This window comes from Mirounga angustirostris, unplaced genomic scaffold, assembly GCF_029215605.1.
Source record: "Mirounga angustirostris isolate CCGP_5_RB_7025 unplaced genomic scaffold, mMirAng1.0.hap1 SCAF_11, whole genome shotgun sequence".
In the NCBI taxonomy this organism is placed as follows: domain Eukaryota; kingdom Metazoa; phylum Chordata; class Mammalia; order Carnivora; family Phocidae; genus Mirounga; species Mirounga angustirostris.
The window spans coordinates 45,550,831-45,566,183 of record NW_026991719.1 but is presented as its reverse complement, the minus strand read 5'-3'; the positions used below and the strand labels follow the sequence as shown (position 1 = coordinate 45,566,183).

At 37.9% G+C, this 15,353-nt stretch overlaps 1 protein-coding gene across 1 annotated transcript in view; it reads left to right on the top strand.

The window, feature by feature from the left end:
• WNK3 (WNK lysine deficient protein kinase 3) overlaps positions 1-15,353 on the top strand; it is a 157,128-nt gene that overhangs the window by 119,092 nt on the left and 22,683 nt on the right. The window contains exons 13-16 of the mRNA XM_064574104.1: positions 7,480-7,635; positions 7,748-7,799; positions 9,053-9,190; positions 9,566-10,509. Of these exons, the coding sequence (XP_064430174.1) occupies positions 7,480-7,635; positions 7,748-7,799; positions 9,053-9,190; positions 9,566-10,509 (1,290 nt within the window). The remainder of the gene's footprint in view (positions 1-7,479; positions 7,636-7,747; positions 7,800-9,052; positions 9,191-9,565; positions 10,510-15,353) is intronic.

Genomic DNA, 15,353 nt, shown 5'->3' with positions numbered 1-15,353 from the left:
AGCGCTAGGGGAATAATGCACATAGAATTCATGGCTTTTCCCCATGATTCTTTAGTCTTTCAAAGTTAATTTTTTTTTAACTGTCTTTTTTTTTTTTTGAATTTTTCTTTTTCCCTTTTTCAACCAACATCTTATCAATCCCTTTTTTAAAAAAACATTTTTATTTTTCATTTTTAGAGTCATATTCTATCCCTTCATAGTAGCTACCTGTATTTTTGGCATATATATATAAGTTGTTCTCTCTTTAAAATTTTGAGATAGTTTCTTCTAACAGATTAAAATATACCCTAAATCTCTAGTATATGGTCTTTTCTACTCGCCTGCCTGATCACATTCTCTCCCTTTTTTTTTCTTTTTTCTTTTTTTAAATCCTCTTCTTTCTTTTTTCAAACAACTTCTTATCAATTCCTTTTATAAAATTTTTTATAATTTCCATCTTTACAGTCATATTCCATCCCTTCATCATATCAACCCTTATTTTTGTATATATATAAGTTTTTCTTTCTTTAAAATTTTGGGAGGCTCTTTTTTCTAAAAGACCAAAATACACCCCAAATCTAGTGTGTGGCACTGATCTATATACCAGCCTGATCATATTTGATCACATTCTGATTTTTTTTGTTGTTGTTGTTTTGTTTTGTTTGTTTTTGTTTGTTTTTATCTTTATCTTTTTCTTTTTTCTCTCTTTCCATTTTTTTTTCCACTGCTTCAGGTCTTTTCTGATTTGTTTAGAGTATATTTTCTGGGGACATTGTTACTCTGCTAGCATTTTGTTCTCTCATTAATCTATTCTCCTCTGCACAAAATGACAAGATGGAAAAAATCACCTCAACAAAAAGAACAAGAGATAGTACTGACTGCCAGGGACCTACTCAATATGGACATTAGTACGATGTCAGATCTAGAGTTCAGAATCATCACTGTAAAGATACTAGCTGGGCTTGAAAAAATTATGGAAGTTATTAGAGAAACCCTTTCTGGAGAAGTAAAAGAACTAAAATCTAACCAAGTAGAAATCAAAAAGGCTATTAATGAGGTGCAATCAAAAATGGGGGTGCTAACTGCTAGGATAAATGAGGCAGAAGAGAGAATCAGTAATATAGAAGACCAAATGATGGAAAATAGAGAAGCTGAGAAAAAGAGAGATAAACAACTACTGGATCACGAGGGCAGAATTCGAGAGATAAGCAATACCATAAGATGAAACAACATTAGAATAATTGGGATCCCAGAAGAAGAGGAAAGAGAGGGGCAGAAGGTATAATGGAGCAAATTATAGCAGAGAACTTCCCTAATTTGGGGAAGGAAACAGGCCTCAAAATCCAGGAAGCACAGAGAACCCCTCTCAAAATCAATAAAAATAGGTCAACACCCCGATATCTAATAGTAAAACTTACGAGTCTCAGAGACAAATAGAAAATCCTGAAAGCAGCTCCGGAGAAGAGATATGTAACCTACAATGGTAGAAACTTTAGATTGGCAACAGACCTATCCACAGAGACCTGGCAGGCCAGAAAGGACTGGCAGGATATATTCAGAGCACTAAATGAGAAAAATATGCAGCCAAGAATACTCTATCCAGCTAGGCTGTCATTGAAAATAGAAGGAGAGATAAAAAGCTTCCAGGACAAACAAAAACTAAAGGAATTTGCAAACACAAAACCAGCCCTACAGGAAATCTTGAAAGGGGTCCTCTAAGCAAAGAGAGAGCCTAAAAGCAACATAGACCAGAAAGGAACACAGACAATATACGGTAACAGTCACCTTACAGGCAATACAATGGCACTAAATTCCTATCTTTCAATAGTTACCCTGAATGTAAATGGGCTCAATGCCCCAATCAAAAGACACAGACTATCAGATTGGATTAAAAAACAAGACCCATCGATATGCTGTCTGCAAGAGACTCATTTTAGAACCAAGGACACCCCCAGATTGAAAGTGAGGGGGTGGAAAACCATTTACCCTGCTAATGGACACCAAAAGAAAGCTGGGGTGGCAATCCTTAGATCAGACAAATTAGATTTTAAACCAAAGACTGTAATAAGAGATGAGGAAGGACATTATATCCTACTTAAAGGATCTATCCAACAAGAAGATCTAACAATTGTAAATATCTATGCCCCTAACATGGGAGCAGCCAATTATATAAGGCAATTAATAACAAAAGCAAAGAAACACATCGACAACAATACAATAATAGTGGGGGACTTTAACACCCCCCTCACTGAAATGGACAGATTGTCTAAGCAAAAGATCAACAAGGAAATAAAAACTTTAAATGACACACTGGACCAAATGGACTTCACAGACATATTCAGAACATTCCATCCCAAAGCAACGGAATACACATTCTTCTCTAGTGCCCATGGAACATTCTCCAGAATAGATCACATCCTAGGTCACAAATCAGGTCTCAACCGGTACCAAAAGATAGGGATCATTCCCTGCCTATTTTCAGACCACAATGCTTTGAAACTAGAACTCAATCACAAGAGGAAAGTCGGAAAGAACTCAAATACATGGAGGCTAAAGAGCATCCTACTGAAGAATGAATGGGTCAACCAGGAAATTAAAGAAGAATTAAAAAAATACATGGAAACCAATGAAAATGAAAACACAACTCTTCGGGCGCCTGGGTGGCTCAGTTGGTTAAGTGACTGCCTTCAGCTCATGTCATGATCCCGGAGTCCCTGGAAGAGTCCCACATCGGGCTCCCTGCTCGGCAGGGAGTCTGTTTCTCCATCTGACCCTCCCCCCTCTCATGTGCTCTCTCTCATTCTCTCTCACACAAATAAATAAATAAAATCTTTAAAAAAAAAAAAAAAGAAAAGAAAACACAACTATTCAAAATCTTTGGGATGCAGCAAAGGCAGTCCTAAGAGGAAAGTATATAGCAATACAAGCCTTTCTCAAGAAACAAGAAAGGTCTCAAGTACACAACCTAACCCTCCACCTAAAGGAGCTGGAGAAAGAACAGCAAATAAAACCTAAACCCAGCAGGAGAAGAGAAATAATAAAGGCCAGAGCAGAAATCAATGAAACAGAAACTAAAAGAATAGTACAACAGATCAACGAAACTAGGAGCTGGTTCTTTGAAAGAATTAACAAGATTGATAAACCCCTGGCCAGACTTATCAAAAAGAAAAGAGAAATGACCCAAATCAACAAAATCATGAATGAAAGAGGAGAGATCACACCCAACACCAAAGAAATACAAACAATTATAAGAACATATTATGAGCAACTCTGTGCCAGCAAATTAGATAACCTGGAAGAAATGGATGCATTCCTAGAGATGTATCAACTACCAAACCTGAACCAGGAAGAAATAGAAAACCTGAACAGACCTATAACCACTAAGAAAATTGAAGCAGTCATCAAAAATCTCCCAAAAAAACAAAAGCCCAGGGCCAGATGGCTTCCCAGGGGAATTCTACCAAACATTTCAAGAAGAATTAATACCTATTCTTCTGAAACTTCCAAAAAATAGAAATGGAAGGAAAACTTCCAAACTCATTTTATGAGGCCAGCATTACCTTGATCCCAAAACCAGACAAAGACCCCATCAAAAAGGAGAATTACAGACCAATATCCCTGATGAACATGGATGCAAAAATTGTCACCAAAATACTAGCCAATAGGATCCAACAGTACATTAAAAGGATTATTCACCACGACCAAGTGGGATTTATCCCCGGGCTGCAAGGTTGGTTCAACATCTGCAAATCAATCAATGTGATAGAATACATTAACAAAAGAAAGAACAAGAATCATATGATCCCCTCAATAGATGCAGAAAAAGCTTTTGACAAAGTACAGCATCCTTTCTTGATCAAAACTCTTCAGAGTATAGGCATAGAGGGTACATACCTCAATATCATAAAAGCCATCTATGAAAAACCTACAGCGAATATCATTCTCAGTGGGGAAAAACTGAGAGCTTTCCCCCTAAGGTCAGGAATGCAGCAGGTATGTCCACTATCACCACTGCTATTCAACATAGTATTGGAAGTCCTAGCCACAGCAAGCAGACAACAAAAAGAAATAAAAGGCATCCAAATCGGCAAAGAAGTCAAACTCTCACTCTTTGCAGATGATATGATACTTTATGTGGAAAACTCCAAAGATTCCACCCCAAAACTGCTAGAACTCATACAGGAATTCAGTAAAGTGGCAGGATATAAAATCAATGCACAGAAGTCAGTGGCATTCCTATACACCAACAACAAGACAGAAGAAAGAGAAATTAAGGAGTCGATCCCATTTATAATTGCACCCAAAACCATAAGATACCTAGGAATAAATCTAACCAAAGAGACAAAGGATCTGTACTCAGAAAACTATAAAATACTCATGAAAGAAATTGAGGAAGACACAAAGAAATGGAAAACCGTTCCATGCTCATGAATTGGAAGAACAAATATTGTGAAGATGTCAATGCTACCTAGAGCAATCTACACATTCAGTGCAATCCCTATCAAAATACCATCCACTTTTTTCAAAGAAATGGAACAAATAATCCTAAAATTTGTATGGAACCAGAAAAGACCCCGCATAGCCAGAGGAATGTTGAAAAAGCAAAGCAAAGCCGGCAGCATCACAATTCCAGACTTCCAGCTCTATTACAAAGCTGTCATCATCAAGACAGCATGGTACTGGCACAAAAACAGACACATAGATCAATGGAACAGAATAGAGAGCCCAGAAATGGACCCTCAACTCTATGGTCAACTCGTCTTTGACAAAGCAGGAAAGAATGTCCAATGGAAAAAAGACAGTCTCTTCAACAAATGGTGTTGGGAAAATTGGACAGCCACATGCAGAAGAATGAAACTGGACCATTTCCTTACACCACACACAAAAATAGACTCCAAATGGTTGAAAGACCTCAATGTGAGACAGGAGTCCATCAAAATCCTAAAGGAGAACACAGGCAGCAACCCCTTTGACCTCAGCCGAAGCAAGTTCTTCCTAGAAACATCGCCAAAGGCAAGGGAAGCAAGGGCAAAAATGAACTATTGGGACTTCATCAAGATAAAAAGCTTTTGCAAAGCAAAGGAAACAGTCAACAAAACCAAAAGACAACTGACAGAATGGGAGAAGATATTTGCAAATGACATATCCGATAAAGGGCTAGTATCCAAAATTTATAAAGAACTCATCAAACTCAACACCCAAAGAACAAAGAATCCGATCAAGAAATGGGCAGAAGACATGAACAGACATTTTTCCAAAGAAGACATCCAAATGGCCAACAGACACATGAGAAAGTGCTCAATATCGCTCGGCATCAGGGAAATCCAAATCAAAACCTCAATGAGATACCACCTCACGCCAGTCAGAATGGCTAAAATTAACAAGTCAGGAAACGACAGATGTTGGCGGGGATGCGGAGAAAGGGGAACCCTCCTACACTGTTGGTGGGAATGCAAGCTGGCGCAGCCACTCTGGAAAACAGTATGGAGGTTCCTCAAAAAGTTGAAAATAGAGCTACCATATGATCCAGCAATTGCACTACTGGGTATTTACCCCAAAGATACAAAAGTAGGGATCCGAAAGGGTACGTGCACCCTGATGTTTATAGCAGCAATGTCCACAATAGCCAACCTGTGGAAAGAGCCAAGATGTCCATTGACAGATGAATGGATAAAGAAGAGGTGGTATATATATATACAATGGAATATTTTGCAGCCATCAAAAGGAATGAGATCTTGCCATTTGCAATGACGTGGATGGAACTGGAGGGTATTATTATGTTGAGCGAAATAAGTCAAACAGAGAAAGACATGTATCATATGATCTCACTGATATGAGGAATTCTTAATCTCTGTAAACAAACTGAGGGTTGCTGGAGTGGGGGGTGGGGTGGGAGGGATGTAGTGACTGGGTGATAGACACTGGGGAGGGTATGTGCTCTGGTAAGCGCTGTGAATTGTGCAAGACTGTTGAATCTCAGATCTGTACCTCTGAAACGAATAATGCAATATATGTTAAGAAAAAAAGAAGAAGAAGGTAGCGGGAGGGGAAGAATGAAGCGGGGGAAATCGGAGGGGTAGACGAACTATGAGAGACGATGGACTCTGAAAAACAAACTGAGGGTTCTAGAGGGGAGGGTGGTGGGAGGATGGGTTAGCCTGGTGGTGGGTATTGAGGAGGGCACATTCTGCATGGAGCACTGGGTGTTATGCACAAACAATGAATCATGGAACACTTCATCTAAAACTAATTATGTAATGTATGGGGATTAACATAAAAATAAAAAAAATTTTTTAAAAAAGAGCTTTTTAAAAAGAAATCCATTGCCTGGGTCCCTAATTAAAACAGAATCTTTGGACATAAGGCCTAAGCATCACTAGTTTGTAAAATACCCCAGGTAATTCTAATGTGTTAGCTACTGATATATCATCTTACAAATAGGTGTTTAAGTAATCCTCATCATTTCTTTCAGTTTTCATATTTTCTTTGAATTGAGGCTTAAGTTAGTAGTTTTGCCCTGTTTTTAATGAGGGTAAGTAAGGGTGGAAGGAAGAGTACTTAATGCTTTTGTTTCTGACAGTTTTCTTTAGATATGCGTTCCTGGAGAAACAGAATTAAACATTTTAAAAGTTAATAATGTTGTTAGTTCTGCCTCTTGTTTCTGTTTTCAGTAAATATTTTATTGATCTAGTAATTGTTACACAGGAAATAAAACTAAAATTCTTTAGTAACAGTTCTTCTTTTTTTAACGTTTACATATATTATTTGTTTCAAAAATACAGGTCTGTGATTCATCCATCTTACACAATTCAGAGCGCTCACCATAGCACGTACTCTCCCCAATATCCATCACCCAGCCACCCCATCCCTCCCCTTCCCCCTCCACTCCAGTTCTGCCTCTTGTTTAACATAATATTTTCTGAACTCTCCAGTTCTTTATAACTTTTAGAGATGTTTCATTTTGTGATTTAAAAACTTGGGTTTGGACATCCTAGTGGTAATCATAAACATTGCCTCAGTTATGTTCCTCAAATGATAATTTATGGAATGTGAGATGTTTTTAAAATGCTGGCTTTTTCTATGGTAGGTAGTACCAATCTGACAAATGTCAGTGATCTCAAAATAAGAATAAGTTAATGTTTTATGTCGCATTTTAGTGTGGTCTTTTTTTTAGATTGATTTATTTTAGAGAGCACAGGAGTGCAAGCCGGGGGAGGGGCAGAGGGAGAGAATCTCAAGCAGACTCCCCGCTGAGTGTGGAGCCTGATGCTGGGCTCAGTCTCAAGACCCTGAGATCATGACCTGGGCTGAAACCAAGTGTTGGACGCTCAACTGACTAAGCCACCCAGGGGCCCCAGTGCTGGTTGTTTTTAATTCTGTTGTGGCCTTTGTATCTAAATACTTAATTTTCATTTATTTTTCTTTAAGGTAGTCACCATTGATACAATATTATAATTTTGAGAAACTAAATTTAATAGACTTACTTTTACTTTTGGACAGGTTGAAGATAACTTTGTGCTAGAAAATGAGAAAGAAAAATTCGTAGAAGAATTGAGGGCTATTGTAGGTCAAGCCCAGGAGATCCTTCATGTCCACTCTGCTGCAGATAGACCCATTGGAATTGACTCTATTATTGTGGAATCCAACAATAACCAAGTAAGAGCAGTTATTTAGCAGTTATTTAGTCTTAGCAGTTATTTAGCAGTTATTTAGTCTTCTCAGATATATATCAAGAACTTCTTTATTTATCTATTCATTTTTAATTCAGACAGGATCATCTGAACAAGTACAGATAAATTCTGCATCCACTCAAACCAGCAGTAAGTATATTTCATAAAATTTACCATGTGGCTTTTGAAGCAAGACCTTTGGAAACTTTAATTTACATACCTTCATTGGGAAAGATGTTAGCCAATAAAGGAAATTAATGAATTGTTAATGTAGGTTTTCCCACACTTGGAAAGGCCTTTTTAGCCCAGATGTAAGAAGTAAAACCATTCTCCAGATTTACTTCAAGTGTTAATTTATTTCTGAGTTGTTGCATGGTATGTTACCAGAAAAGCAATCACAGTACTGATGACCTTTAACGGCTTTACTGTTTGAAATTAATTGGTAAGTTGATTTTTTTAACCACTGATATGATTTGGACAGGACCTTTCTTAACTAATATCACTATGTTCTAAGTTTGCCTCATGTTTTAATATAGTCATTTATATCTTGATTTCCTTCCACTTAGTGTTATACTTCTACCTGCTGTGATCACTGATAAGTTTTTGTAAATCAGATACTAGCTAAACTTCCAGGGACTAAAAATGGGGTCTTCTGTTTTCTTTTCTGATGACTTTATCTCTCCATTCTTTTCAGCTCTGGTCATGGTTATATTTAGAGTATCTGGGAGGGGGCGAAGAGCCATAGACAAATGAGGACCTGTGAAGGAATTATAACAACATGAAGAAGCAACAGGTGGTGTGGGAGTCATGAAATCAGATACCATTACCCTGAAATTTACTTTGTGTTAGGATGCCAAGGTCCTCCTCTGTTCTTTCTCATTAGGAGGAATTTGAGCAGATTTCTGACTGATAAAGTATGGTAAAGTTTATAAAAAAGAATTACTTATTTGAATAAGTTTACGAAGTAGGAATAAAGATGTGGGGACTTTATTTTTAAGTTGTCATATAGTAAAATTGATTTTTTCTTCTTGGTGTATAGTTCTCTAAATTTTAATACTCACAGATTTGTGTAAGCATCATCATAATCAGGATGCAGAACAGGAGATATAGGTTTTATTGGAGAAAGTGCTTTCCATTTTTTCCCCAACATGTGTCCTGCTTCTAATTGCTATTGATACAATGTTTGTTTCATAGATTTAAAAATCCTTCCCTAACAATATCTTGTGCTTAGTTCTTTAGAGTATTTGCCAGCGTTGGGAGGTCTGGTCTTATAAATTACACATATCCTAGTGCTGTTGGAAATGGAGATACAAGACAAATTGGTATTTTAACATGGTTTCCTTAATAGGGTAAACATGTTGACAATTGCTTAGCATATTGATTTTTGCTAATTTTTTCTACAGATGAATCTGCTCCACAGTCATCCCCAGTTGGTCGGTGGCGATTCTGTATCAATCAAACAATAAGAAACCGTGAGGCTCAATCTCCTCCTTCTCTTCAGCAGTCCATGTCTACAGTTCCTGGGCTATCTCTACTTCCTGGTAAGTGTTCATTGTCTGCCAACTTTTTCCAGACTTGGAGGAGTTACAAAATATATACCATATCTTTAATTTGTGTTCACGAGTATTTTATTCTTATGAGAATTTTCATAAGCATTATTGAAGATGTTATTATTAAGGTATAACTTAAGCCATTTTAAAATGTAATATTTTTCAAATATAATATTTATGGAAAAAAATAAAGAAGTTTTTATTCCTTGACAGGTTGAATTCTGTGTATTTTGAGTCTTATTTACAAGACTTATTCACACAGGTTCTTGTTTGTCCCTTGCTCCTCTTGTCCCCTTTGAGTTTGGTTACTAGTCCATGCTTTGTATTTATTAATATGTGCCTAGCTATTCTTTGTTATTGTTCCAGGTCCAAGAACCACAAATAATAAGGAAATATCACAGGACACACTGCCCACTCTAGAAAGTAATCCATGCCAGCGTGTACTTTTTGCCTCCAAATCAGAACTCAAGGATGTAGTTGATGGTAAGATGTCTGAATATGCCAGTGTAGAAACTAAGCAGCCAGCTTTATTTTATCGAGTGGAAGATGACAGGCAGATAATGGCACCAGTTACTAGTAGTTCAAGTTACACTGCTACTTCAGTTCGTGCAGTTCCAGTTGAATGTGAGGGACTCACCAACCAAGCAGGCATATTTCTACCTGTGTATCCATGTCACCAAGCTGCCAGTCAGGCTGATGTACTTATGGTCCCTCCTGGCGAGTCAACTCAGATTGCTGGTAACTCTCTTACAACTCTGGCATTTATGTCTGATCAAAAGCCTCAATCCTTAGCAGTGCAGCAGCCAACTATGGATGCAGAGTTTATTTCCCAAGAAGGAGAAACCACAATGAACACTGAAGCAAGTTCTCCTAAGATGGTCATTCCCACTCAGACCCCTGGTCTTGAACTGACTACCCTTCTACCCACTACTATCCTGGAATCAGATGGGGAAAGACCTCCAAAAATGGAGTTTGCAGACAACCGAATTAAAACTCTGGATGAAAAATTAAGAAACTTGCTCTACCAGGAGCATAGCATATCTAGCATCTATCCTGAGAGTCAGAAGGATACCCAAAGCATAGACTCTCCATTTTCTTCCTCTGCTGAAGATACGCTCTCATGTCCAGTGCCAGAAGTCATAGGCATCAGTCACAGTGGAATTCAAGATAATCCTGCACAGTCCCCTAATTTTCAGCAGAAAGGCTCTAAGATTCTGTCCAATGTGGCTGCAAGTCAGCCTGCTAACATATCAGTATTCAAAAGGGACCTGAATGTGATAACTTCTATACCCAGCGAATTATATTTACATGTAAGTATTATTCTTTCTAATCAATTTCTTATCCTTATACTTTTAAAGAAATTCTTCTTTTCTAAAGTTATATCCTCTGAAGTGAAATTGTCTATGTCACAGGATTCTGAGGTCACGGGTATTTAAGAAGGCCATGACTTTGGCTGCAGGTGCCCGGAATTTCTAGATAGAGACGACAGAAGTATCTTTGGTGAGAGAGCCCTCTGGTGAATTAGCTAGGAACTTGCAAGGATGTCGTTTTTGTATTAGTGACAGAACAGGACTGATTTATAGATTGTTTTAGTGGATAGGAAGAACTGACATTTAGATTTCCACTTAAAAGTGCCCGTTACCAATTTCCTTTCTTAAAAGTTTATGGTTTTAGTTTAATCTTGTTTGGTGAGTTTTATTTGAAAAAAAAAAACTTATTTATTTTTTAAGTTTTTATTTAAATTCCAGTTCACATCCAGTGTAATATTCATTCAGGTGTACAATATAGTGATTCAACACTTCCACCCAACACCCTGTGCTCATCACAAGTACCCTTCTCAATCCTTATCACCTATTTAGCCCCTCCCTCCACCCACTTCCCCCCTGGGAACCATCAGTTTGTTCACTAGAGTTAAGAGTCTGATTCTTGATTTGCCTCTTCCCCTACCCCATGTTTGTTTGTTTTGTTTCTTAAATTCCACATATGCGTGAAATCATATGGTATTTTTTTTAAGTTATATAACATAGGAACTTAATTTCCCTTTTCTATTCCTTCAAATCACAGGAGTAATGACTATCTGGTGTTTATCCACTATTTGGTACTTATCCTTCTTAAGCTTACATGGATCTATTTACATACCTATAACTTTTTTAAAGATTTTATTTATTTACTTGACAGAGAGAGACACAGTGAGAGAGGGAATATAAGCAGGGGGAGTGGGAGAGGGAGAAGCAGGCTTCCCGCGGAGCAGGGAGCCCAATGCGGAGCTCGATCCCAGGACCCTGGGATCATGACCTGAGTCGAAGGCAGACGCTTAATAACTGAGCCACCCAGGCGTCCCCTACATATCTATAACTTTTTATTTACAAAGATAGGATTGTGCTATATGCATATTGGTCTGCAAATTTATCTTGTCATTTTTACAGTATATCATAGATATATTTCTAAATCTTCACCACTGTATCTCTTTATTATTATTACATAAGTAGTATATGTGTGTATATAAAATAAAATTCATCCCACTTCCAAACCTATAGACATAGCTGGTAATGAATCTTTGCAGACATAGGTTTTTTTTTTTAATTTTTTAAATTTATTTACTTGAGAGAGAGAGAGACAGAGATAGCTAGAGAGAGAAACGAGCTGGGAGGAGAGGGAGAAGCAGGCTCCCCACTGAGCAGGGAGCCCGATGCGGGGCTCCATCCCAGGACCCTGGGATCATGACCTGAGCCGAAGGCAGACGCTTAACCGACTGAGCCACCTAGGCGCCCTTTGCAGACATAGTTTTAATTAATATACAAATATGTGTATAATCATACTTCTCTCTTTTAAAGATTTTATTTATTTATTTGAGAGAGAAAGAGAGCACGAGTAGGGAGAGGGGTAGAGGGACAAGCAGACTCCCTGCTGAATGGGGAGCCCAACTTGGGGCTCGATCCCCCCCCAAGATCATGACCTGAGCTGAAGTCAGATGCTTAACCGACCAAGCTACCTAGATGCCCCAATCATACTTCTTTATTACATATTTACAAAGACATAGATATATATGTTTATATACGTCTATTTCTCTACATACATGTGCTGTTCTGCATTTTTTTCAATTATGAACATTTATCCATGGTGGTACACGTAGTTCCACCTCACTTACGTTTTTTATTTTTTAATTTTTTTAAAGATTTTACTTCTTTATTTGACAGAGACACAGTGAGAAAAGGAACACAAGCAGGGGGAGAGGGAGAGGGAGAAGCAGGCTTCCCGCTGAGCAGGGAGCCTGATGCAGGGCTTGATCCCAGTACCCTGGGATCATGACCTGAGCCGAAGACAGACACTTAACGACTGAGCTACCCAGGCGCCCCTCACTTACATTTTTTAAACAATGGCATAATATTCCCTTGAATAGATCTAACTTAAAGATTTGTATTGTTGTTGGGGCGCCTGGGTGGCTCAGATGGTTAAACGTCTGCCTTCAGCTCAGCTCATGATTCCAGGGTCCTGGGATCGAGCCCCACATCGGGCTCCTGACTTAGCGGGGAGTCTGCTTCTTCCTCTCCCTCTGCCTCTCCCACTGCTCATGCTCTCTCTCTCTCTGTATCTCTGTGTCTCAAATGAATAAATAAAATCTTTAAAAAAAAAGATCTGTATTGTTGTAAACTAGTAATTTTAAATTATGTAATTAATATATAAACAGGAAAGCAATTCAGAAGGATAGAAAATGAAAATTATATTAACAACTTCTTATATCCCCTTCTACTCCCCAAACACTGTTAAGTTCCTGGTTTTAATTCTTGAAGTCATTGCCATTAATAACTTGTAAACAATATACTTATTCATCTATTTTTTGATTTAATAATTTTTGGCAATACCTAATAATTCACTGCTATGAAGGGTGAGGAAATTATATATTTTCCCTTTCCTCTTCTTTCCCATACACCTCCCAGTTTTTATTACTTGTATTACTTTTTAATACTGGCAAGGTTTATAACATCTACATTTTTTTCCTGTAACACTGGCTGGGCTTTGTAGGTTGATTCGAAGAATTGAAGGTTAGTAAACAGCATTTATATTATGATTATATGTGTTATCTGATGATCATGTAATAATATTAGAACCATAAAAAATGAAATATAATTTTCTGTCATTTAAATTTTGTTGCTCAAAGGATAGCCTTTCAAGTGTCAAGGTCAAATGGATTCTTTTGTTTAAGTGTCCATTGGTACTTCTGGATCAAATTTACTTGCCACTCTTTCTGGTGTCCTAGAATTCCTTTTTCTCCCCTCCCTGAAATGCTTCTATGAGTAATATTTTTAAATAAGTTGCATGGGTGACTAATTTGATTTTTTTTAAGTCCAAAATTGCCTTTATTTTGCTTCACACTTGATTAAGTATACATGGTAGGATCATTTTGAGTTAATTTTTGTATATGGTGTGAAATAAGGGTTCACCTTCATTCTTTTGCATCTGACTATCCAGTTGTTCCAGCACCATTGTTATTCTCTTTGTTGTTATTATCAATGGAATTGTTTTCTTAATTTCCTTTTCAGATTTTTCTTTGCTATTGTATAGAAATACAACTAATTTTTAAGTGTTGATGTTGTATCCTTCAATTTTGCTGAGTTTGTGTATCATTTAGGATTTTCTGTATAATATATAAGATCATATCGTCTGTAAAAAGAGATAGTTTATTTCTTCATTTTCTGTTTTTCTTTATTAACTTTTCATTGCATGCTTTCCATCTCTTTGTCCTTTTGCTTTGTTCTCAATTTTTAAGCTGTTTCAGTCTCCTATTCAGCTATTTTTTTGTCAAGGATTCTATTCTTTTTTTAATTTTAATTATTTTTATTTTTATTCATTTTTTTAGAGAGGGGAAGAGAGAAGGGCAGAGGGAGAGGGAGAGAGAGAATCTTTTTTTTTTTTTTTAAGATTTTATTTATTTGACAGCGAGATATAGCGAGAGAGGGAACACAAGCAGGGGGAGTGGGAGAGGGAGAAGCAGGCTTCCCGCTGAGCAGGGAGCCTGATGTGGGGCTCGATCCCAGGATCCTGGGATCATGACCTGAGCCGAAGGCAGATGCTTAATGACTGAGCCACCCAGGTGCCCCGGAGAGAGAGAATCTTAAGCAGGCTCCACACCCAGCACAGAGCCCGATGCGGGGCTCAATCTCACAACCCTGAGATCATGATCTGAGCTGAAATCAAGAGTTGGATGCTTAATCCACTGAGCCACCCAGGTGCCCCAAGGATTATATTTTTAATTTTCAGTAACTGTAGTTCATTTTTCTTATGGTTGTATTATCTTCACACATCTTTCTGGAGATATTAAGTATTATTCTATGTTATTGATGCTAGTTCCTTGGCTATTCTTCTTCTTACTGAATTTAGTGTTTTCTTTCTTTTTTAGAATTTTTATTTATTTACTTTTTATGTAGGCGTCACACCCAGTGTGGGGCCTCAGCTCATGACCCTGAGATCAAGAGTCACACACTCTACTGACTGAGCCAGCCAGGTGCCCCTAGTGTTTGCTTATAGTGTGATTTCCCGTAAGTGGTGATTCTTAGACTCATCTTTTCTTTTTCCCCTGTAAGATTCCTTGTTTGTCTCCCTAAATGCCATATATAATTATTGTAGCCTTCCTCCAGTAATTGTGGGAAAGGCATGGGACGTGCTTCTTGGCTCTGAATATTACAGCTTTTCTCGAAATGCTGCCTAGAGGGTAGCTTAATAGTCTTCAAAGGTGGAAGGGCTTTCCCTTCCTCCTGGATGTTGTCTCCTTCCTACATTGCTGATTGGGCCACAAACATTTTCCTCTCACCACTCTTATTTGGGAGCAGATGGCTCTGCTGTCTTTTGCTTGCTGTGGAGGTAGGTGGGGAAAGAAGAACTGCCTGGTTATTCTTTCTTTGGTACCCCAACCAGTTTATTCTCCCATTCAGTGAGTAAGTCAAGATCTCTCTTTGTGAAGCTCAAATTCTAGTCAGGGAAGATAGACCCTAAATAAATAAATAAATAAAGGAAAGGGCTATGATAGAATGAGTAGGGGATTACTTTATATAAGGGGTCAGGGAGGAACTTGTGTGTGGTGGTAACATTCATAGGTGGAGACCTGCTCAAGGAACCAAAAGAAGTCCAGGAAGTCGGAGAGTGTTATGAGATGATG